Consider the following 22,841-nt stretch of genomic DNA (forward strand, 5'->3'; position numbering starts at 1 on the left):
GCTTGGGAGTGGGTAAGGGAGGAGGTGGGTAAGAGAGAGAGAGAGAGAGAGAGAGAGAGAGAGAGAGAGAGAGAGAGAGAGAGAGAGAGAGAGAGAGAGAGAGAGAGAGAGAGAGAGAGAGAGAGAGAGAGAGAGAGAGAGAGAGAGAGAGAGACAGAGAGAGAAGCAACATCTTGACCTTTCCTGTTGTGTTACAATTAGTGTTGTAGCTCTTTTCTAGCGAGTGACCTCGTTAAGGTCTCCAGCAGAGTAGTTCGTTAACGACACAGAATGAGGATTTTTTTTTGTTACATGCAAGCATGCAAGTGAAATACAATAAATACAATAAATACAATAAATACAATAAATACAATAAATACAATAAATACAATAAATACAATAAAAATAACAGAAGAAACATAATAACAAAGCAAGAACAAAAACCACGGGCCAGAAGGACCTACAGCACCGTACAAATAACAAAGATAACTAGAGAAAACAGTATACATCAGGACATAACAGAACACAAGAGAAGTGTAAACAAGTAAACAAGGCACAAAAACATAATAACACATGAAACAAAACAAACATAAACATCATGACGTACAAGTAAGGCATAAATATAACAACATAAAATATAACAAGAAAATCAAATATACAACAAGCCAAGAATAAAAAAAACAAGCCACACAGGGCACACTAACAACACCAAACATTAGACAAGAACACTCACAACTAACCACCGGCCTCACAATAAACAAAAGGAGAGGCCCAACCACAGAACACAATAGGGCAAACATCCCGCCAAACACACACCGAAACTACGCCGTTGGTACAACGTTCGAACAAGTTTTAACACCTCCTAACCAGTTATAACAACCAATATAGCAAGTTGTAACAACGTTCTAATACGTCATAAACACGTTAAGCCAAGATGTACCAACTTTATTACAAGTTGTAACAAGCGGAAAATAGAGACAGTTTTGGTTTGTGTTTGCAGGGATTACAGCCAGAGGGGCACACAGTACTACATAATCAAAGGAACAGATAATCAGTGAACATACTTGCCCGGGAACCGCACATCGAACGCCTCCCAGAGCACCCACCGCCGAGGGTCCAGCTCGTCTACAGGGAAAGCCATAACCTCCGGAACCCCGGAAACAAACACCCGCAAACAGGGGACCCAGATGGTAGTACTGACGAGGCGCGTAGTTGCCACACGTCCCCACACGACGGGAACCCGCCCAGCATGAAAGCAGTCCGGTTCATCCGACAGCATTAACTCCGCAATCAACGCCCAGTGACCCGGCGGCATCACAGACGCCGGCAACACGTCCTCCAAGTCTCCAATGTACACCCTCACAGGAGCGGGCCTGACAACGGGCACCACCACAGGGGCACCCGCGGCCACGGTCTCCGGACAGCGCGCATCCTTCCATAAGGTAACCACGAGGCCACGCCCAGGACCAGTATCCATACGAACCCCGGCAGCGGAAGCCACCAACCCCCGACCGCAGAGAGCCCCCTGGAGGTGAAGGAACAGAAGACACGGCCGAGTCACGTGCACCAGCACCAGCAGGCACATGGACCTCCGCCACCACTAACTCCGTAGACATCGATGCAACCGGATCCACCTCAACACCGTATTGTTCTGTTTTAAGGTTCCTTTCATCTCTCCTCTTCACCTCATCCCCGGATCCTTGCTCAAGATTTCTGCAGCCTCGCCCCGTTCTTCCATCCCCTGCTTGCCAGCTCTATGGACGTTTTCATTTCACCCAAAGACCCACAGTCACTGAAGTCACCCACATCAGCTCAGGCAGAAGACGAAAGCCAGGAACGCTTGGGCTCCAGGCGGACATCGTACGAGCCGGATGTGGACCCAGAAACACGGGCACTACCAGCCGGACGAACCGCCGCCGACGCAGAACAGCAGGCAGTGGCACCACCACCCCAGCATCCACCACAGATGGAACACAAGATGAGGGCGCAAGGCCAGGCGCAGGAGCAGAGGACGAGGAAGAGGAGAGCGCCGACGACGCACAGTGATCACCCGGAAGGTCATCGAGAGCAGCGGGGACAGCGACGGGATCAGGAAGCACATCCGACGGCACGGCAACACCCGGAGGAGGGTCCTCAACAACCAAAGGCAGGACAGGCGATGCAGGGGGAGCCACAGCATCCAACGGGACACTCACCTCCTCACCCCCGGAGTCCTCCTCCAGAGGGAGCGGCGGGAAATCCTCTTCTTTGAATATGTTCACGGGAGCAACCACATCCTCAGTGCACTTGGCAGCTTGATGGCCCAACAGGCCACAACGAAAACACGTCCACAGTTGCCGTGTATAGTACACCCGTACGTAGTACGCCTAAAAGCCGGACAGAGGAGGGAATGTCCGACCGCAGGTGCATCCTTAGGTTACGAATATTGGTCTTCACCCCCGCATACTGGCCAGAAGACAGCGAGTGCATCCGCACACTGACGACGGTGCCAAACCGCTGGAAGAATCGCCGGAGGGGCGTCTCGGGACACTCCATGGGGGCCCATGGACACTCACGTACGTCATAGCACCGCTGCGATCCGATATAGACACAGATCCGGTGCCATTCAGCAGCTGCAAGGTACGTCCCTCGTACCGCCGGAGAAAGTCACGGTACGCCGCGTCCCCCACAAACTTGATAACCACAGGGAGAGCAGTTATTAGCTCAACACCGTAGATATCCACGACCGGGATATGGAGCATGTCACACATGACTACCTCCACGACAGGATAACCTGCACGCTCCGTAAACTCCAAACCCACGGAGTTTACCCTCACAACAGGGGGAAGATGGCCACCCATGTCAAAAGTGCCACATCCACTCCAGCCAGGAACAGCAAGGAAGGGTAGAGACACCCACACCCCCTGCCGGCGAAAACGACAAACACCCCAAACTACCAGAGAGGTCAGGCGATACGTCCTCACCTCACGGCAGCTAGAGCGCAACTCCTTTGAGGAGGATGTTGTGGGTTTCTGAGCTGCTGTAGCCAACATGTCTCTATGTAACCCAGCCATCATGTCTCTATGTAACCCCAGCCAACATGTCTCTATGTAACCCCAGCCAACATGTCTCTATGTAACCCAGCCAACATGTCTCTATGTAACCCAGCCAACATATCTAAGTAACCCCAGCCAACATGTCTCTATGTAACCCCAGCCAACATGTCTCTATCCTAGGGGTAAACTCAACAATCTGGCCCCACAACAGATCCGTTAATCCGTACACAAATACACAAAAATAGGCCTCACAGTTTCCAGGAACTGTAATTGGGGCCTATAAACAGTCCTATTTGCTTTTCATTACACGATGATTGAATTCATTTTCAATGAATGTAAATAAATCAGTGTTCTCGTGAATAATTGCATAACAGCCAGGTATCAATTGCATTAAAGCTACATCGGCAGTTATTTGTAGAACTATAATTTTGTAATTCGTGTATTGTCCGCTCTTGTTTACACTTCTATTGTATTTTGAGGAGGAATTTTGGGAAAGTTTTTTTTTATATATAATTATATTTTTGAAATACGTCTGCTGGATGTTGAGCAAGTGTGTTAATTGTGAATGAGGAAAGTGTGGAATGAGTGTGAGGAAATGTGGAATGAGTGTGAGGAAGTGTGGAATGAGTGTGAGGAAGTGTGGAATGAGTGTGGGGAAGTGTGGAATGAGTGTGAGGAAGTGTGGAATGAGTGTGAGGAAGTGTGGAATGAGTGTGGGGAAGTGTGGGGAAGTGTGGAATGAGTGTGGGGAAGTGTGGAATGAGTGTGCTAGAAAGTGTGGAATGAGTGTGAGGAAGTGTGGAATGAGTGTGGGGGAAGTATGGAATAAGTGTGGGGGAAGTGTGGAATGAGTGTGGAATGAGTGTGGGGGAAGTGTGGAGTGTGGGGGAAGTGTGGAATGAGTGTGGGGGAAGTGTGGAATGAGTGTGCTAGAAAGTGTGGAATGAGTGTGAGGAAGTGTGGAATGAGTGTGCTAGAAAGTGTGGAATGAGTGTGAGGAAGTGTGGAATGAGTGTGAGGAAGTGTGGAATGAGTGTGGAATGAGTATGAGGAAGTGTGGAATGAGTGTGAGGAAGTGTGGAATGAGTGTGGGGGAAGTGTGGAATGAGTGTGGGGAAGTGTGGAATGAGTGTGGGGAAGTATGGAATGAGTGTGGGGAAGTGGGGAATGAGTGTGAGGAAGTGTGGAATGAGTGTGGGGGAAGTGTGGAATGAGTGTGGGGGAAGTGTGGAATGAGTGTGGGGAAGTATGGAATGAGTGTGGGGAAGTGGGGAATGAGTGTGAGGAAGTGTGGAATGAGTGTGGGGGAAGTGTGGAATGAGTGTGGGGAATTATGGAATGAGTGTGGGGGAAGTGTGGAATGAGTGTGAAGAAGTGTGGAATGAGTGTGCTAGAAAGTGTGGAATGAGTGTGAGGAAGTGTGGAATGAGTGTGGGGGAAGTGTGGAATGAGTGTGAGGAAGTGTGGAATGAGTGTGCTAGAAAGTGTGGAATGAGTGTGAGGAAGTGTGGAATGAGTGTGAGGAAGTATGGAATGAGTGTGGGGATGTGGGGAATGAGTGTGAGGAAGTGTGGAATGAGTATGGGGGAAGTGTGGAATGAGTGTGAGGAAGTGTGGAATGAGTGTGGGGGAAGTGTGGAATGAGTCTGGGGAAGTATGGAATGAGTGTGGGGGAAGTGTGGAATGAGTGTGGGGGAAGTGTGGAATGAGTGTGCAGAAGTGTGGAATGAGTGTGCTTTAAAGTGTGATATGAGTGTGAGGAAGTGCGGAATGAGTGTGCTAGAAAGTGTGGAATGAGTGTGAGGAAGTGTGGAATGAGTGTGGGGGAAGTGTGGAATGAGTGTGGGGAAGTGGGGAATGAGTGTGAGGAAGTGGGGAATGAGTGTGGGGAAGTATGGAATGAGTGTGGGGAAGTGGGGAATGAGTGTGGGGAAGTATGGAATGAATGTGAGGAAGTGTGGAATGAGCGTGAGAAAGTGTTTAATGAGTGTGGGGAAGTGTGGAATGAGTATGGGGGAAGTGGGGAATGAGTGTGGGGGGAAGTGTGGAATGTGTGTGAGGAAGTGTGGAATGAGTGTGGTTGGAAGTGTGGAATGTGTGTGAGGAAGTGTGGAATGATTGTGGAATGAGCGTGAGAAAGTGTTTAATGAGTGTGGGGAAGTGGGGAATGAGTGTGGGGAAGTGTGGAATGAGTGTGGGGAAGTGGGGAATGAGTGTGAGGAATTGTGGAATAAGTGTGGAATGAGTGTGGGGAAGTGGGGAATGAGTGTGAGGAAGTGTGGAATGAGTGTGAGGAAGTGTGGAATAAGTGTGGAATGAGTGTGGGGAAGTGGGGAATGAGTATGGGGGAAGTGGGGAATGAGTATGGGGGAAGTGGGGAATGAGTGTGGGGAAATGTAAACTCACTGGACAAAAATTACTTGCAGAGAGAATTCAACACATTACAGAAATAAACAGAAAAGTGTTGATAAGTTTTAGTTCAGCGTTGATAAGTGCAGGAGTCCAACACTTGGACCACCGCCGCCAAGTGTTTCATGAGTGAAAAACACTTTAGATAATATTCCCAACTGATGACATTCGAATTTTGTCTGGCATAGTGTTTGGATTCCTTCCTGAGTTCGAGTCGCAGCTCTCCAAGTGCTCCAGTCACGTGCTATACATCATATCTCTCAGCAGCATCAAAAGAACTATACAGAAAATTTTAATGTATACTAGTATGTATGTGTATATTATTATAGTGACTCACCTGATGTGAGTCAGTTCATGAGTATTATGAGTTATGTATTGACTCACACAATGCAGGCGATGAGTCACAATAACGTGGCTGAAGTATGTTGACCAGACCACACACTAGAAGTTGAGGGGACGACAAGGTTTCGGTCCGTCCTGGACCATTCTCGGTCCAGGACTTGACCATTCTTCAAGTCACAATCGACTTGAGAATGGTCCAGGACGGACCGAAACATCGTCGTCCCTTCAACTTCTAGTGTGTGGTCTGGTCAACTCACACAACGTGATCCTGGACCTCATCATTGATGAGTAACTCATGTATGATGTGAGACTCATCATTCTTTGCTTAATCATATTTCTCTTCTTTGTTCTCTCATCATTCTCTTTACTCTTGCTACACTCTGTCCTGCTCTCCCTCCGTCTCTTACCGCAGTCATTCGTCTTCATTCCTGGTTCCTTATCTCCACCTCTCTCATCTCTCCTCTCTCCCTCTCTCTCCTTTATCTCCTTTATTATGCTTGATCCATTTTTACCCTTCTCTCTCTCTTTCTCTTTGTTCCCTGCGTCTCTTCCTTACTTATTTTCTTACAGCTTGTTTCTGCTCATTCTTCTCTCTCTCTCTCTCTCTCTCTCTCTCTCTCTCTCTCTCTCTCTCTCTCTCTCTCTCTCTCTCTCTCTCTCTCTCTCTCTCTCTCTCTCTCTCTCTCTCTCTCTCTCTCTCTCTCTCTCTCTCTCTCTCTCTCTCTCTCTCTCTCTCTCTCTTTCTCTCTCTCTCTTTCTCTCCCTCTCTCTCCCTCCCTCTCTCTCCCTCCCTCTCTCTCCCTCCCTCTCTCTCCCTCCCCCTCTCCTGGCTGCCACTGTAGCACCGTAGAGTACTGTGAGACCTCACAGTATGCAGAGACTATGCAAATTTTACGGTTTACGATCAGCTAATATTATCGAGTTTTGAGAATTTTCTGCTTTACGACTTCGCCAAAACTTTAAAATATACACCGATTTTTTTTTTACTATAGTGCATTTTTAGGATTTTTTTTGCTTAGTATTTTGTTTTGCTTATGATGTATTGGAAAAAAAGACAATTTTATTTTGTTTCTAATAAGTCGTAAGTTCTCTAATTTTATTAATTAAAAATATAGAATCAACTCGTACGATTGTAGATTATATGATGTGATATTGTTCATTGTCCAGGATGGTGAGGCAAGTCAGCTGCCCCTGGGGATGGTGACACTATACCCTCTTATATATGCTGATCGTTAACCTATAACTCTAAATTTTATAACTTTCCTTCCCCTGGACTGTCAGAGGGAGAGGAAAATTTTCAGTTAGGTCTTGGCATTTACCGCTGGCCAGACATACGACACAATCACTATGTGTTTTTGACTGTTACGCCGCCACAGAATATATCCTCCTGGGAGTATATGGCATACCTCATGCCTTTAGCTGGGCATTTGTATGCACTCTGGGCATTTGTTAAGGCGTTCAGAGGCACTCTGAGTCACGGTGGTCTTTCCTGGCACTCTTGACATTAGCGCCGTTCTCATTAGGGGGGGGGGGGTCGAGTGGATTATGATTTTCATATTTTTTTAGCTTTTTTGAGGTCAGTACGCCCTCGAGAAATATTATTGGCCTGGCCTTGACACAGACAGCCTCTCTGGACGCCGTCTCGGTCCTTGTATAAATTATTGACCTTCTCCTGCTGGCCCCGGGCGGCTCCTGGCACTCATTGTGGCACTCAGAGCAACTGGACGGGCAATTTTATGCAGTCGTTCAGCCGATGATCTCTATCAGGGGGACCTGGTGACGAGCCTCGCACTATGATGCCAGACTAGCCGGTCCATGCATAACACACACACACGCACACACACACACACACACACACACACACACACACACACACACACACACACACACACACACACACACACACACACACACACACACACACACACACACACACACACACACACACACACACACACACACACATACACACACACACACACACACACACACACACACACACACACACACACACACACACACACACACACACACACACACAACCCGATTAAATGCAAGGTAATGAAACTAGGCAGTGGAAACAGGAGGCCAGACACAGGATACAGAATAGGAGATGAAGTACTTAATGAAACAGACAGAGAGAAAGATCTAGGAGTTGATATCACACCAAACCTGTCTCCTGAAGCCCACATAAAGAGAATAACGTCTGCGGCATATGCGAGGCTGGCTAACATCAGAACAGCCTTCAGGAACCTGTGTAAGGAATCATTCAGAATCTTGTACACCACATATGTAAGACCAATCCTGGAGTATGCGGCCCCAGCATGGAGCCCGTACCTTGTCAAGCACAAGACGAAGATGGAAAAAGTCCAAAGGTATGCTACTAGACTAGTCCCAGAACAAAGAGGCATGAGTTATGAGGAAAGGCTGCGGGAAATGCACCTTACGACACTGGAAGACAGAAGAGTAGGGGGGGGACATAATCACAACCTACAAAATCCTCAGGGGAATCGACCGGGTAAACAAGGATGAACTATTCAACACTGGAGGGACGCGAACAAGGGGACACAGTTGGAAGCTGAGTACCCAAATGAGCCACAGAGACATTAGAAAGAACTTTTTCAGTGTCAGAGTAGTTAGTAAATGGAATGCACTAGGAACTGATGTGGTGGAGGCTGACTCCAAACACAGTTTCAAATGTAGATATGATAGAGCCCAATAGGCTCAGGAATCTGTACATCAGTTGATTGACGGTTGAGAGGCGGGACCAAAGAGCCAAAGCTCAACCCCCGCAAGCACAATTAGGTGAGTACAATTAGGTGAGTACACACACACAATAGCAAAGGAGCTGAACAAAAGGGCATGGAGGAACTTCCGTAATAAGAGAACACCAGAAAGTAGAGTGAGATACCAGAGAACCAGGAACGAGTATGTTAGTGTGAGAAGAGCAGCTGAGAAAGGGTATGAAAATGATATAGCTAATAAAGCCAAGACCGAACCAAAGCTACTACACAGTCACATCAGGAGGAAGACAACAGTGAAGGAACAGGTGATGAAACTTAGGGTGGGCGAGGACAGGTACACAGAGAATGACAAAGAGGTGTGTGAAGAACTCAACAAGACGTTCCAGGAGGTCTTCACAATAGAACAAAGTGAGGTCACGGCGCTAGAAGAGGTGGCAGCAAACCAGGCGACCTTGGAAAGATTCGAAATTACAAGAGATGAGGTCAAGAAGCACCTATTGGAGCTGGACGTGAGAAAAGCTGTTGGGCCGGATGGAATCTCACCATGGGTATTGAAAGAGTGTGCTGGAGCACTTTGTTTGCCACTCTCCATAGTGTATAGTAGGTCACTGGAAACGGGAGACCTACCAGAAATATGGAAGACTGCTAATGTAGTACCAATATACAAAAAGAGTGACAGACAAGAGGCACTGAACTACAGGCCAGTGTCCTTGACTTGTATACCATGCAAGGTGATGGAGAAGATTGTGAGAAAAAACCTGGTAACACATCTGGAGAGAAGGGACTTCGTGACAAATCGCCAATATGGATTCAGGGAGGGTAAATCTTGCCTTACAGGCTTGATAGAATTCTACGATCAGGTGACAAAGATTAAGCGAGAAAGAGAGGGATGGGCGGACTGCATTTTTTTGGACTGTCGGAAAGCCTTTGACACAGTACCCTTATGCATCAAAGGTTGATGCATAAGCTGGAGAAACAGGCAGGAGTAACTGGTAGGGCGCTCTAGTGGATAAGGGCGTACCTAAGCAATAGAAAGCAGAGAGTTACAGTGAGGGGTGAGACCTCAGAATGGCGTGAAGTCACCACTGGAGTCCCACAGGGCTCTGCACTCGGACCTATTCTGTTTCTGATATACGTAAATGATCTCCCAGAGGGTATAGACTCATTCCTCTCAATGTTTGCTGACGACGCCAAAATTATGAGAAGGATTAAGACAGAGGAGGACAGCTTGAGGCTTCAAGAAGACCTGGACAAGCTGCAGGAATGGTCGAACAGATGGTTGTTAGAGTTTAACCCAAGCAAATGTATTGTAATGAAGATAGGAGTAGGAAGCAGGAGACCAGATACAAGGTATCACTTGGGAGATGAAATACTTCAAGAGTCCGAGAGAGAGAAAGACCTGGGGGTTGATATCACGCCAGACCTGTCCCCTGAAGCTCATATCAAGAGGATAACATCAGCGGCATATGCCAGGTTGGCTAACATAAGAACGGCCTTTAGAAACTTGTGTAAGGAATCTTTCAGAACATTATATACCACATATGTCAGACCAATCCTGGAGTATGCGGCTCCAGCATGGAGTCCATATCTAGTCAAGCATAAGACTAAACTGGAAAAGGTTCAAAGGTTTGCCACCAGACTAGTACCCGAGCTGAGAGGTATGAGCTACGAGGAGAGACTACGGGAATTGAACCTCACTTCGTTGGAAGACAAAAGAGTTAGGTGGGACATGATCATAACATTCAAGATTCTCAAGGGAATCGACAGGATAGATAAAGACAGTCTATTTAACACAAGGGGCACACGCACTAGGGGACACAGGTGGAAACTGAGTGCCCAAATGAGCCACAGAGATATTAGAAAGAACTTTTTTAATGTCAGAGTGGTTGACAAATGGAATGCATTAGGAAGTAATGTGGTGGAGGCTGACTCCATACACAGTTTCAAGTGTAGATATGATAGAGCCCAATAGGTTCAGGAACCTGTACACCTGTTAATTGACGATTAAGAGGCGGGACCAAAGAGCCAGAGCTCAACCCCCGCAAGCACAATTTTAGGTGAGTACAATTAGGTGAGTACACACACAACCCGAGTAAATGCAAAGTAATGAAACTAGGCAGTGGAAACAGGAGGCCAGGCACAGGATACAGAATAGGAGATGAAGTACTTAATGAAACAGACAGAGAGAAAGATCTAGGAGTTGATATCACACCAAACCTGTCTCCTGAAGCCCACATAAAGAGAATAACGTCTGCGGCATATGCGAGGCTGGCTAACATCAGAACAGCGTTCAGGAACCTGTGTAAGGAATCATTCAGAATCTTGTACACCACATATGTAAGACCAATCCTGGAGTATGCGGCCCCAGCATGGAGCCCGTACCTTGTCAAGCACAAGACGACGCTGGAAAAAGTCCAAAGGTATGCCACTAGACTAGTCCCAGAAATAAGAGGCATGAGTTACGAGGAAACATAAGAACATAAGAACAAAGGCAACTGCAGAAGGCCTGTTGGCCCATACGAGGCAGCTCCTATTTATAACCACCCAATCCCACTCATATACATGTCGAACCCATGCTTGAAACAATCGAGGGACCCCACCTCCACCATGTTACGCGGCAATTGGTTCCACAAATCAACAACCCTGTTACTGAACCAGTGTTTACCCAAGTCTTTCCTAAATCTAAACTTATCCAATTTATACCCATTGTTTCGTGTTCTGTCTTGTGTTGATATTTTTAATACCCTATTAATATCTCCTTTGTTATGTCCATTCACCCACTTGTAAACCTCTATCATGTCACCCCTAACTCTTCGCCTTTCCAGTGAATGCAACTTAAGCTTTGTTAATCTTTCTTCATATGAAAGATTTCTGATTTGGGGAATTAACTTAGTCATCCTACGCTGGACACGTTCAAGTGAATTTATATCCATTCTATAATATGGCGACCATAACTGAACTGCATAATCTAAATGGGGCCTAACTAGAGCAAGATATAACTTGAGGGCCCCGGGTCCCCAACCAGCACCTGTGGGCCCCGGGTCCCCAACCAGCACCTGTGGGCCCCGGGTCCCCAACCAGCACCTGTGGGCCCCGGGTCCCCAACCAGCACCTGTGGGCCCCGGGTCCCCAACCAGCACCTGTGGGCCCCACCTCACCAACCAGCACCTGTGGGCCCCGGGTCCCCAACCAGCACCTGTGGGCCCCGGGTCCCCAACCAGCACCTGTGGGCCCCACTTCCCCAACCAGCACCTGTGGACCCCACCTCACCAACCAGCACCTGTGGGCCCCTGGTCCCCAACCAGCACCTGTGGGCCCCACCTCACCAACCAGCACCTGTGGGCCCCGGGTCCCCAACCAGCACCTGTGGGCCCCGGGTCCCCAACCAGCACCTGTGGGCCCCACTTCCCCAACCAGCACCTGTGGACCCCACCTCACCAACCAGCACCTGTGGGCCCCTGGTCCCCAACCAGCACCTGTGGGCCCCGGGTCCCCAACCAGCACCTGTGGGCCCCACCTCACCAACCAGCACCTGTGGGCCCCACTTCCCCAACCAGCACCTGTGGGCCCCACCTCACCAACCAGCACCTGTGGGCCCCACCTCACCAACCAGCACCTGTGGGCCCCACCTCACCAACCAGCACCTGTGGGCCCCACCTCACCAACCAGCACCTGTGGGCCCCACCTCACCAACCAGCACCTGTGGGCCCCACCTCACCAACCAGCACCTGTGGACCCCACTTCCCCAACCAGCACCTGTGGGCCCCGGGTCCCCAACCAGCACCTGTGGGCCCCACTTCCCCAACCAGCACCTGTGGGCCCCGGGTCCCCAACCAGCACCTGTGGGCCCCACTTCCCCAACCAGCACCTGTGGGCCCCGGGTCCCCAACCAGCACCTGTGGGCCCCGGGTCCCCAACCAGCACCTGTGGGCCCCGGGTCCCCAACCAGCACCTGTGGGCCCCGGGTCCCCAACCAGCACCTGTGGGCCCCGGGTCCCCAACCAGCACCTGTGGGCCCCGGGTCCCCAACCAGCACCTGTGGGCCCCGGGTCCCCAACCAGCACCTGTGGGCCCCGGGTCCCCAGCACTAAGCAAGGTAAGCGCTGGTGGGGTCCCCACATGTCAAGGGGGCGTCTCCCCCTCTGATGATAATATTCCCTCGGGTGAACAGAGTGAGGAAGATGAAAGCAATTTGTAAATGGAGTGTTTCTTTGTCTCTGAGACGCGTGTGTGAGTGAGTCCCTTTCTTGTGCCTAATGAAAGCTATTTAATATATTTGGTTTCCGTTTGTGTTTTTGTTTGTTCAGTGGACGGTAAAGCGACGGTCTCGCTTCATGCAGGTCGGCGTTCAATCCCCCGACCGTCCAAATGGTTGGGACACCATTTCTCCCCCCCCCCCCCCCCCGTCCCATTCCAAATCCTTATCCTGGCCCCCTTACAAGTGCTATAAAGTTGTAATAGTTTGCCGCTTTCCCCTGATATTAATAATATAAAAAATCACCTAATTGTAATTGCGAGGGTTGGGATTCGGCTCTTTGGTCCCACCTCTCAACCCTTAATCAACAACGTCGCATTTCAGTGCACTTCATTTGTTCATTGCTGTGGATGTGTGTACTCACCTAGTCGTACTCAAGTGCTTCCGGAGGGGGGGGGGGAGGGTTGAGATTCGGCTCTTTGGTCCCGCCTCTCAACTGTCAATATACTGGTGTACAGGTTCTTGTGTCTGTTTGAGTCTATGATATACACACATTTGAAACTGTGTATGGAGTCAGCCTCCACCACATCACTGCCTAATGCATTAAATTTACTAACTACTCTGACAGAAAAAAATCTTTATAATGCCTTTCTGGCTCATTTAGGTACTCAGCTTCCACCTGTGTCCCCTTGTGCGTGTACCACCCGTGTTAATCAGTTCTTATCTACTATATATATTTCTCTCTGAATTTTGTAGGTGGTGATCATGCCTCCTGAGATTTCCTTTCTTCCAGTGACGTGAGGTGCAATGCAGGCAGCATTTCCTCGTAGCTCATGCCTCGTAGTGCAGGAACTAGTCTAATGGCATTTCTTTAAACCGCCTCCAGCTTAGTCTTGTGCTTGACAAAGCATAGACTCCATGCAGGGGCTGCATACTCCAGGATTGGTCTTACATATGTGGTATACAAGGTTCTCAATGAGTCATTTCACAGGTTTCTGAAGGCAGTTCTGATGTTAACCAGCCTCACATACGCCACTGAGGAAATTTTTTTGATGTGGGCTTAAATAGACAGGTTTCGCATGATATTAACTCCTAGATCATTCTCTCTGCCCATTTCGTATAGAACTTCGCCTCCCATTCGGTAAAGGGTGACTGGCCTCCTGTTCCCTCTGCCTAATTTAATTACCATACATTTACTCGGGTTGAACTTTAGTAGCCATATTTTGGACCATTCCTTCAGCTTGATTAGGTCACCATGTAGCCTCCTACTATCTTCCTCTGTCCTAATCCTCCTCATAATTTTTGCATCATCAGCAAACATTGAGAGGAACGAGTCTATTCCCTCTGGAGATCATTTACATATATCAGAAACAGTATAGGTCCAAGGACTGCACCCTGCGGGACTCCACTGGTGACGCCTCGCCCCTCACAGTGACTCGCTGTCTTCTGTTGCTTAGGTATTCTCTTATCCAATGGAGTTCCTTCCCTTTCACTCCAGCCTGCATCTCCAGCTTGTCCACTAGTCCCCTATGGGGCACTGTGTCAAAGGCTCATTGACAATCTAAAATGTGCAGGCTACCCACCTTTCTCTTCCTTGCCTGGTCGTAGAGTTGAGTTAATCCTGTGAGGCAAGGTTCCTTGTGTACAGGTTCCTGAGCCTTCTGGGCTCTGTCATATCTACACTTAAAACTGTGTATGGAGTCAGCCTCCACCACATCACTGCCTAATGCATTCCATTTGTCTACCACTCTGACACTGAAAAAAATCTTTCTAATGTCTCTATAGCTCATTTAGGCACTCAATTTCAACCTTTGTCCCCTAGTGTGTGTGCCCCTTGTGGTAAATATTCTGTTTTTATCTACCCTATCAATTACTCTCAGAATCTTGAACGTGGTAATCATGTCCCTTCTAACTCTTATGTCTCCCAGTGACGTGAGGTTTAATTCCCGTAGTCTCTCCTCGTAGCTCATACCTCTCAGCTCGGGTACTAGTCTGGTGGCAAACCTTTGGACCTTTTCCAGTTTAGTCTTATCCTTGACTAGATATGGACTCCATGCTGGGGCTGCATATTCCAGGATTGGTCTGACATCTATTTGTGTCTGCAGGATCGAGCATTGACTCTTGGATCCCGCCTTTCGAGCCATCGGTAACTTAAGATAATCATCACCATCCCAGTAACTAAAAATACTCATCATCATCCCAGTAACTAAAGATACTCATCACCATCCCAGTAACTAAAGATACTCATCACCATCCCAGTAACTAAAGATACTCATCACCATCCCAGTAACTAAAGATACTCATCACCATCCCAGTAACTAAAGATACTCATCACCATCCCAGTAACTAAAAATACTCATCACCATCCCAGTAACTAAAGATACTCATCACCATCCCAGTAACTAAAGATACTCATCACCATCCCAGTAACTAAAGATACTCATCATCATCCCAGTAACTAAAGATACTCATCATCATCCCAGTAACTAAAGTAACTGTGACATGATCCTAGCAATTTCCAGCATCAGTAGATGTTTATATAAAGAATTAAAATCTTTATATAAATTATATATATTTATGTACATATAAATTACATCACAATACTCAGTAAAACGTTCAAGACGACCACATTATACGTCTTAGAAAACGTCACAACGTTTCGTCAACGTTGTGACAACGTTTAAACGTTGGCAATGAGGGGAGCGTAATAGGGAAGATCCCTTGACGGAAGACATGTAGTCGAGGTTGAGGAGGACGAGCGTCGTGAGGTTGACTGAGGCCAAGTGGCTTGGCCAGGAGTTGCTGGGTGTCGCTGCTTGTCCTAGCGACCTCCCTAGCTGCTGAGAGCGAGGGAGAGAGGGTGAGGGGGGAGGGAGAGGGAACGAAGAAATAGTGTGGAAGTCAGTAGTAGAATCCTACTACTGACTTCCAGATAAGGAGAGAAGTTGATGAGAGAGAGAGAGAGAGAGAGAGAGAGAGAGAGAGAGAGAGAGAGAGAGAGAGAGAGAGAGAGAGAGAGAGAGAGAGAGAGAGAGAGAGAGAGAGAGAGAGAGACAGACAGACAGACAGAAAGCGACAGACAGGGACAGACAGAGAGAGAGACAGAGAGACAGAGAGAGAGAGAGAGAGACATAGAGACAAACAGAGAGACAGAGAGATAGACAGAGAGAGAGAGAGAGAGAGAGAGAGAGAGAGAGAGAGAGACAGAGAGAGAGAGAGAGAGACAGAGACAGACAGGGACAGACAGGGACAGACAGGGACAGACAGAGTCAGACATTTACAAGGACAAACATAGGCAATGTAGAAAGAGCCACAACTTCAGTACATTTCCAGGGCGTATTTATCAACTCCATAAACTGACTTGAATTTAGATTTCATATAAATAGGAGCTGCCTCGTATGGACCAATAGGAGCTGCCTCGTATGGACCAATAGGAGCTGCCTCGTATGGACCAATAGGAGCTGCCTAGTATGGACCAATAGGAGCTGCCTAGTATGGACCAATAGGAGCTGCCTCGTATGGACCAATAGCAGCTGCCTCGTATGGACCAATAGGAGCTGCCTCGTATGGACCAATAGGAGCTGCCTAGTATGGACCAATAGGAGCTGCCTAGTATGGACCAATAGGAGCTGCCTCGTATGGACCAATAGGAGTTGCCTAGTATGGACCAATAGGAGCTGCCTCGTATGGACCAATAGGAGCTGCCTCGTATGGACCAATAGGAGCTGCCTCGTATGGATCAATAGGAGCAGCCTCGTATGGACCAATAGGAGCTGCCTCGTATGGACCAATAGGAGCTGCCTCGTATGGACCAATAGGAGCTGCCTCGTATGGATCAATAGGAGCAGCCTCGTATGGACCAATAGGAGCTGCCTCGTATGGACCAATAGCAGCTGCCTCGTATGGACCAATAGGAGCTGCCTCGTATGGACCAATAGGAGCTGCCTAGTATGGACCAATAGGAGCTGCCTAGTATGGACCAATAGGAGCTGCCTCGTATGGACCAATAGGAGTTGCCTAGTATGGACCAATAGGAGCTGCCTCGTATGGACCAATAGGAGCTGCCTCGTATGGACCAATAGGAGCTGCCTCGTATGGATCAATAGGAGCAGCCTCGTATGGACCAATAGGAGCTGCCTCGTATGGACCAATAGGAGCTGCCTCGTATGGACCAATAGGAGCTGCCTCGTATGGATCAATAGGAGCTGCCTCGTATGGACCAATAGGAGCTGCCTCGTATCGGCCAATAGGAGCTGCCTCGTATGGACCAATAGCAGCTGCCTCGTATGGATCAATAGGAGCTGCCTCGTATGGACCAATAGGAGCTGCCTAGTATGGACCAATAGGAGCTGCCTCGTATGGACCAATAGGAGCTGCCTAGTATGGACCAATAGGAGCTGCCTCGTATGGACCAATAGGAGCTGCCTAGTATGGACCAATAGGAGCTGCCTCGTATGGACCAATAGGAGCTGCCTCGTATGGACCAATAGGAGCTGCCTCGTATGGACCAATAGGAGCTGCCTAGTATGGACCAATAGGAGCTGCCTCGTATGGACCAATAGGAGCTGCCTCGTATCGGCCAATAGGAGCTGCCTCGTATGGACCAATAGCAGCTGCCTCGTATGGATCAATAGGAGCTGCCTCGTATGGACCAATAGGAGCTGCCTCGTATGGACCAATAGGAGCTGCCTCGTATGGACCAATAGGAGCTGCCTCGTATGGATCAATAGGAGCTGCCTCGTATGGACCAATAGGAGCTGCCTCGTATGGACCAATAGGAGCTGCCTCGTATGGACCAATAGGAGCTGCCTAGTATGGACCAATAGGAGCTGCCTCGTATGGACCAATAGGAGCTGCCTCGTATCGGCCAATAGGAGCTGCCTCGTATGGACCAATAGCAGCTGCCTCGTATGGATCAATAGGAGCTGCCTCGTATGGACCAATAGGAGCTGCCTCGTATGGACCAATAGGAGCTGCCTCGTATGGACCAATAGGAGCTGCCTCGTATGGACCAATAGGAGCTGCCTCGTATGGATCAATAGGAGCTGCCTCGTATGGACCAATAGCAGCTGCCTCGTATGAACCAATAGGAGCTGCCTCGTTTGGACCAATAGGAGCTGCCTCGTATGGACCAATAGGAGCTGCCTCGTATGGACCAATAGGAGCTGCCTCGTATGGACCAATAGGAGCTGCCTCGTATGGACCAATAGCAGCTGCCTCGTATGGACCAATAGGAGCTGCCTCGTTTGGACCAATAGGAGCTGCCTCGTATGGACCAATAGGAGCTGCCTCGTATGGACCAATAGCAGCTGCCTCGTATGGACCAATAGGAGCTGCCTCGTATGGACCAATAGGTGCTGCCTCGTTTGGACCAATAGGAGCTGCCTCGTATGGACCAATAGGAGCTGCCTCGTATGGACCAATAGCAGCTGCCTCGTATGGACCAATAGGAGATGCCTCGTATGGACCAATAGGAGCTGCCTCGTATGGACCAATAGGAGCTGCCTCGTATGGACCAATAGCAGCTGCCTCGTATGGACCAATAGCAGCTGCCTCGTGTGGACCAATAGGAGCTGCCTCGTATGGACCAATAGCAGCTGTCTCGTATGGACCAATAGCAGCTGCCTCGTATAGACCAATAACAGATGCCTCGTATGAACCAATAGGAGCTGCCTCGTATGGACCAATAGGAGCTGCTTCATATGGACCAATAGGAGCTGCCTCGTATGGACCAATAGCAGCTACCTCGTATGGACCAATAGGAGCTGCCTCGTATGGACCAATAGGAGCTGCCTCGTATGGACCAATAGGAGCTGCCTCGTATGGACCAATAGGAGCTGCCTCGTATGGACCAATAGGAGCTGCCTCGTATGGACCAATAGGAGCTGCCTCGTATGGACCAATAGGAGCTGCCTCGTATGGACCAATAGGAGCTGCCTCGTATGGACCAATAGCAGCTGCCTCGTATGGACCAATAGGAGCTGCCTCGTATGGACCAATAGGAGCTGCCTCGTATGGACCAATAGGAGCTGCCTAGTATGGACCAATAGGAGCTGCCTCGTATGGACCAATAGGAGCTGCCTCGTATCGGCCAATAGGAGCTGCCTCGTATGGACCAATAGCAGCTGCCTCGTATGGATCAATAGGAGCTGCCTCGTATGGACCAATAGGAGCTGCCTCGTATGGACCAATAGGAGCTGCCTCGTATGGACCAATAGGAGCTGCCTCGTATGGACCAATAGGAGCTGCCTCGTATGAACCAATAGGAGCTGCCTCGTATGGACCAATAGGAGCTGCCTCGTATGGACCAATAGGAGCTGCCTCGTATGGACCAATAGGAGCTGCCTCGTTTGGACCAATAGGAGCTGCCTCGTATGGACCAATAGCAGCTGCCTCGTATGGACCAATAGCAGCTGCCTCGTATGGACCAATAACAGATGCCTCGTATGAACCAATATTAGCTGCCTCGTATGGACCAATAGGAGCTGCTTCATATGGACCAATAGGAGCTGCCTCGTATGGACCAATAGGAGCTGCCTCGTATGGACCAATAGGAGCTGCCTCGTATGGACCAATAGGAGCTGCCTCGTATGGACCAATAGGAGCTGCCTCGTATGGACCAATAGGAGCTGCCTCGTATGGACCAATAGCAGCACAGCCTAGGTGTAATATTATACGAATCCAGATTCCCACTAACACATCTCTGAGTGAGAGAATTTACATGTACACCCTTGTACTTTACCTGACTTACAAGGTAAGTAAGACTTGCCACTTACAAGGTTACAGTACAGCACACAGCCACTTACACCAGCTACGCTCCTGCGTGTCTTAACATGTATAGATCCATACACACTCAAAGAATACATGAAGGCTCTTCCTTCCTACACATATGTATAATAATCATCTATAATACTAGATATAATACAGCTTAGCATCTTTATTTCATCTTTAATTGATAATTTATTTCTTTAATTGTATAGAAAGTTACGAGTCCGTTATTCTTTCAACTGGACATAACGGGTTCATAACTGAGACGCAGACAGACAGACAGGGAGACAGACAGACAGACAGACAGACAGACAGACAGACAGACAGACAGACAGACAGACAGACAGACAGGGAGACACAGACAGACAGGGAGACAGACAGACAGACAGACAGACAGACAGACAGGGAGACACAGACAGACAGGCAGACAGGGAGACACAGACAGACAGGGAGACAGACAGACAGACAGACAGACAGACAGACAGACAGACAGACAGACAGACAGACAGACAGACAGACAGACAGACAGACAGACAGACAGACAGACAGACAGACAGACAGACAGACAGTCAGACAGACAGACAGACAGGGAGACACAGACAGACAGGCGAAACCTGTACACCCCAGCACAGAACCCTCACGTATTTCAGAACTCATTAAACCTTACTTCCCACCCGCTAATAATTCTCACAGTGAGATCAGACCTGCAGGGGGGGGGGGAGAGAGAGAGAGAGAGAGAGTGAGAGAGAGAGAGAGAGAGAGAGAGAGAGAGAGAGAGAGAGAGAGAGAGAGAGAGAGAGAGAGAGAGAGAGAGAGAGAGAGAGAGAGAGAGAGAGAGAGAGAGAGAGAGAGAGAGAGAGAGAGAGAGAGAGAGAGAGAGAGAGAGAGAGAGAGTTGAACACATTTAGCTGAAAAGTTGAACACTAGAGCCAGCGTGGAAGAGACAAACTGGTACACACTAGAGGCATCCTGGTACATACTACATATAACCTCGAACAAGTGTCATAAAAATCCCTCCCTTTCCCCCCCCCCCCCCCCTACCTGTCTCAGAACGCCAGAGACTCCTGTATTTGACTTCCCAGTCTCCTATGCCCAGCTCTGTGAAACATTAAACGCTGGGAATTTGCACATTTGCGCCATCTTTCGTTCACTCAATTGTGCGTTCACGTCGCGAGGGGCGTTAAGTTTGCTGGTGTTCATTAAGTTAAATGAGCGATATATGTAATGAACAAATGAACCCCGTTGAACCCGGTGTGTTTATGATGCAGGTTAATGAGGAGGTTAATGTTCTGTGTCTCGTTGGAGGGTCGTCGTTCAGGGCGGATGGTCAATGTGGCCACCTGCGACCCGGGGGCCAGCTGGGACGCCCGGGGTCAGCTGGGACGCTCCGGGCCAGCTGGGACGCCGGGGGCCAGCTGGGACGCCCCGGGCCAGGTGGGACGCCCGGGGCCAGCTGGGACGCCAGGGGCCAACTGGGACGTCACCACCTGCGCCCCGGGCGAGCTGGGACGCCTGGGGGCCAGCTGGGACGCCCGGGGCCAGCTGGGACGTCCGGGGCCAGCTGGGACGCCCGGGGCCAGCAGGGACGCCAGGGGCCAGCTGGGACGTCACCATTTGCGCCCCGGGCGAGCTGGGACGCCTGGGGGCCAGCTGGGACGCCCGGGGCCAGCTGGGACGCCCCAGGCCAGCTAAGACGCCGGGGGCCAGCTGGGACGCACGGGGCCAGCTGGGACGCCCCAGGCCAGCTAAGACGCCGGGGGCCAGCTGGGACGACCGTGGCCAGCTGGGACGCCTCGGGCCAGCTGGGACGCCCGGGCCAGCTGGGACGCCCGGGCCAGCTGGTGGAGCAACACACCACAGTCAGGAGCCAGCTGCACTGCTCAAGCGGGACCGATGAAGGGCGTCCGGCCCCGGTCGAATATGTTAATCCCGGGGACTGGACCATGTCCCAGGAGAGTGGTAATCCCGGGGACTGGACCATGTCCCAGGAGAGTGGTAATCCCGGGGACTGGACCATGTCCCAGGAGAGTGGTAATCCCGGTGACTGGACCATGTCCCCGGAGAGTGGTAATCCCGGGGACTGGACCATGTCCCAGGAGAGTGGTAATCCCGGGGACTGGACCATGTCCCAGGAGAGTGGTAATCCCGGGGACTGGACCATGTCCCAGGAGAGTGGTAATCCCGGTGACTGGACCATGTCCCCGGAGAGTGGTAATCCCGGGGACTGGACCATGTCCCAGGAGAGTGGTAATCCCGGGGACTGGACCATGTCCCCGGAGAGTGGTAATCCCGGGGACTGGACCATGTCCCAGGAGAGTGGTAATCCCGGTGACTGGACCATGTCCCAGGAGAGTGGTAATCCCGGTGACTGGACCATGTCCCAGGAGAGTGGTAATCCCGGTGACTGGACCATGTCCCAGGAGAGTGGTAATCCCGGTGACTGGACCATGTCCCAGGAGAGTGGTAATCCCGGGGACTGGACCATGTCCCAGGAGAGTGGTAATCCCGGTGACTGGACCATGTCCCAGGAGAGTGGTAATCCCGGTGACTGGACCATGTCCCAGGAGAGTGGTAATCCCGGTGACTGGACCATGTCCCAGGAGAGTGGTAATCCCGGTGACTGGACCATGTCCCAGGAGAGTGGTAATCCCGGGGACTGGACCATGTCCCAGGAGAGTGGTAATCCCGGTGACTGGACCAGCCTTTTATGCGGTACTGTGTCAAAGGCTTTCCCACAGTCCTAAAAAATGCAGTCCGCCCATCCTTCTCTTTCTTGCTTAATCTTTGTCACCTGATCGTAGAATTCTATCAAGCCTGTAAGGCAAGATTTACCCTCCCTGAACCCATGTTGGCGATTTGTCACGAAGTCCCTTCTCTCCAGATGTGTTACCAGGTTTTTTCTCACGATCTTCTCCATCACCTTGCATGGTATACAAGTCAAGGACACTGGCCTGTAGTTCAGTGCCTCTTGCCTGTCGCCCTTTTTGTATATTGGGACCACATTCGCCGTCTTCCATATTTCTGGTAGGTCTCCCGTCTCCAGTGACCTACTATACACTATGGAGAGTGGCAAGCAAAGTGCCTCTGCACACTCTTTCAATACCCATGGTGAGATTCCGTCTGGACCAACAGCTTTTCTAACATCCAGACCCAACAGATGCCTCTTGACCTCATCTCTTGTAATTTCGAATCCTTCCAAGGCTGCCTGGTTTACTGCCACCTCTCCTAGTTCAGCAACTTCACCTCGTTCCATTGTGAAGACGTCCTGGAATCTTTTGCTGAGTTTTTACACACCTCTTTATCATTCTTTGTATATCGGTCCTCACCCGTTCTCAGTTTCATCTCCTGCTCTTTCTTTGTCGCTTGACT

The 22,841-nt window shown here is 49.8% G+C and overlaps 1 protein-coding gene across 1 annotated transcript; it reads left to right on the forward strand.

The window, feature by feature from the left end:
* The first annotated feature begins 20,680 nt into the window (after positions 1 to 20,680).
* Positions 20,681 to 22,216, forward strand: LOC123753133 (LWamide neuropeptides-like). The gene has a single exon (XM_045735133.1). The coding sequence runs from the start codon at positions 20,681 to 20,683 to the stop codon at positions 22,214 to 22,216; it is 1,536 nt and encodes a 511-aa protein (XP_045591089.1).
* The last annotated feature ends 625 nt before the right edge of the window (positions 22,217 to 22,841 follow it).

This window comes from Procambarus clarkii, chromosome 69, assembly GCF_040958095.1.
Source record: "Procambarus clarkii isolate CNS0578487 chromosome 69, FALCON_Pclarkii_2.0, whole genome shotgun sequence".
Lineage (NCBI taxonomy): Eukaryota > Metazoa > Arthropoda > Malacostraca > Decapoda > Cambaridae > Procambarus > Procambarus clarkii.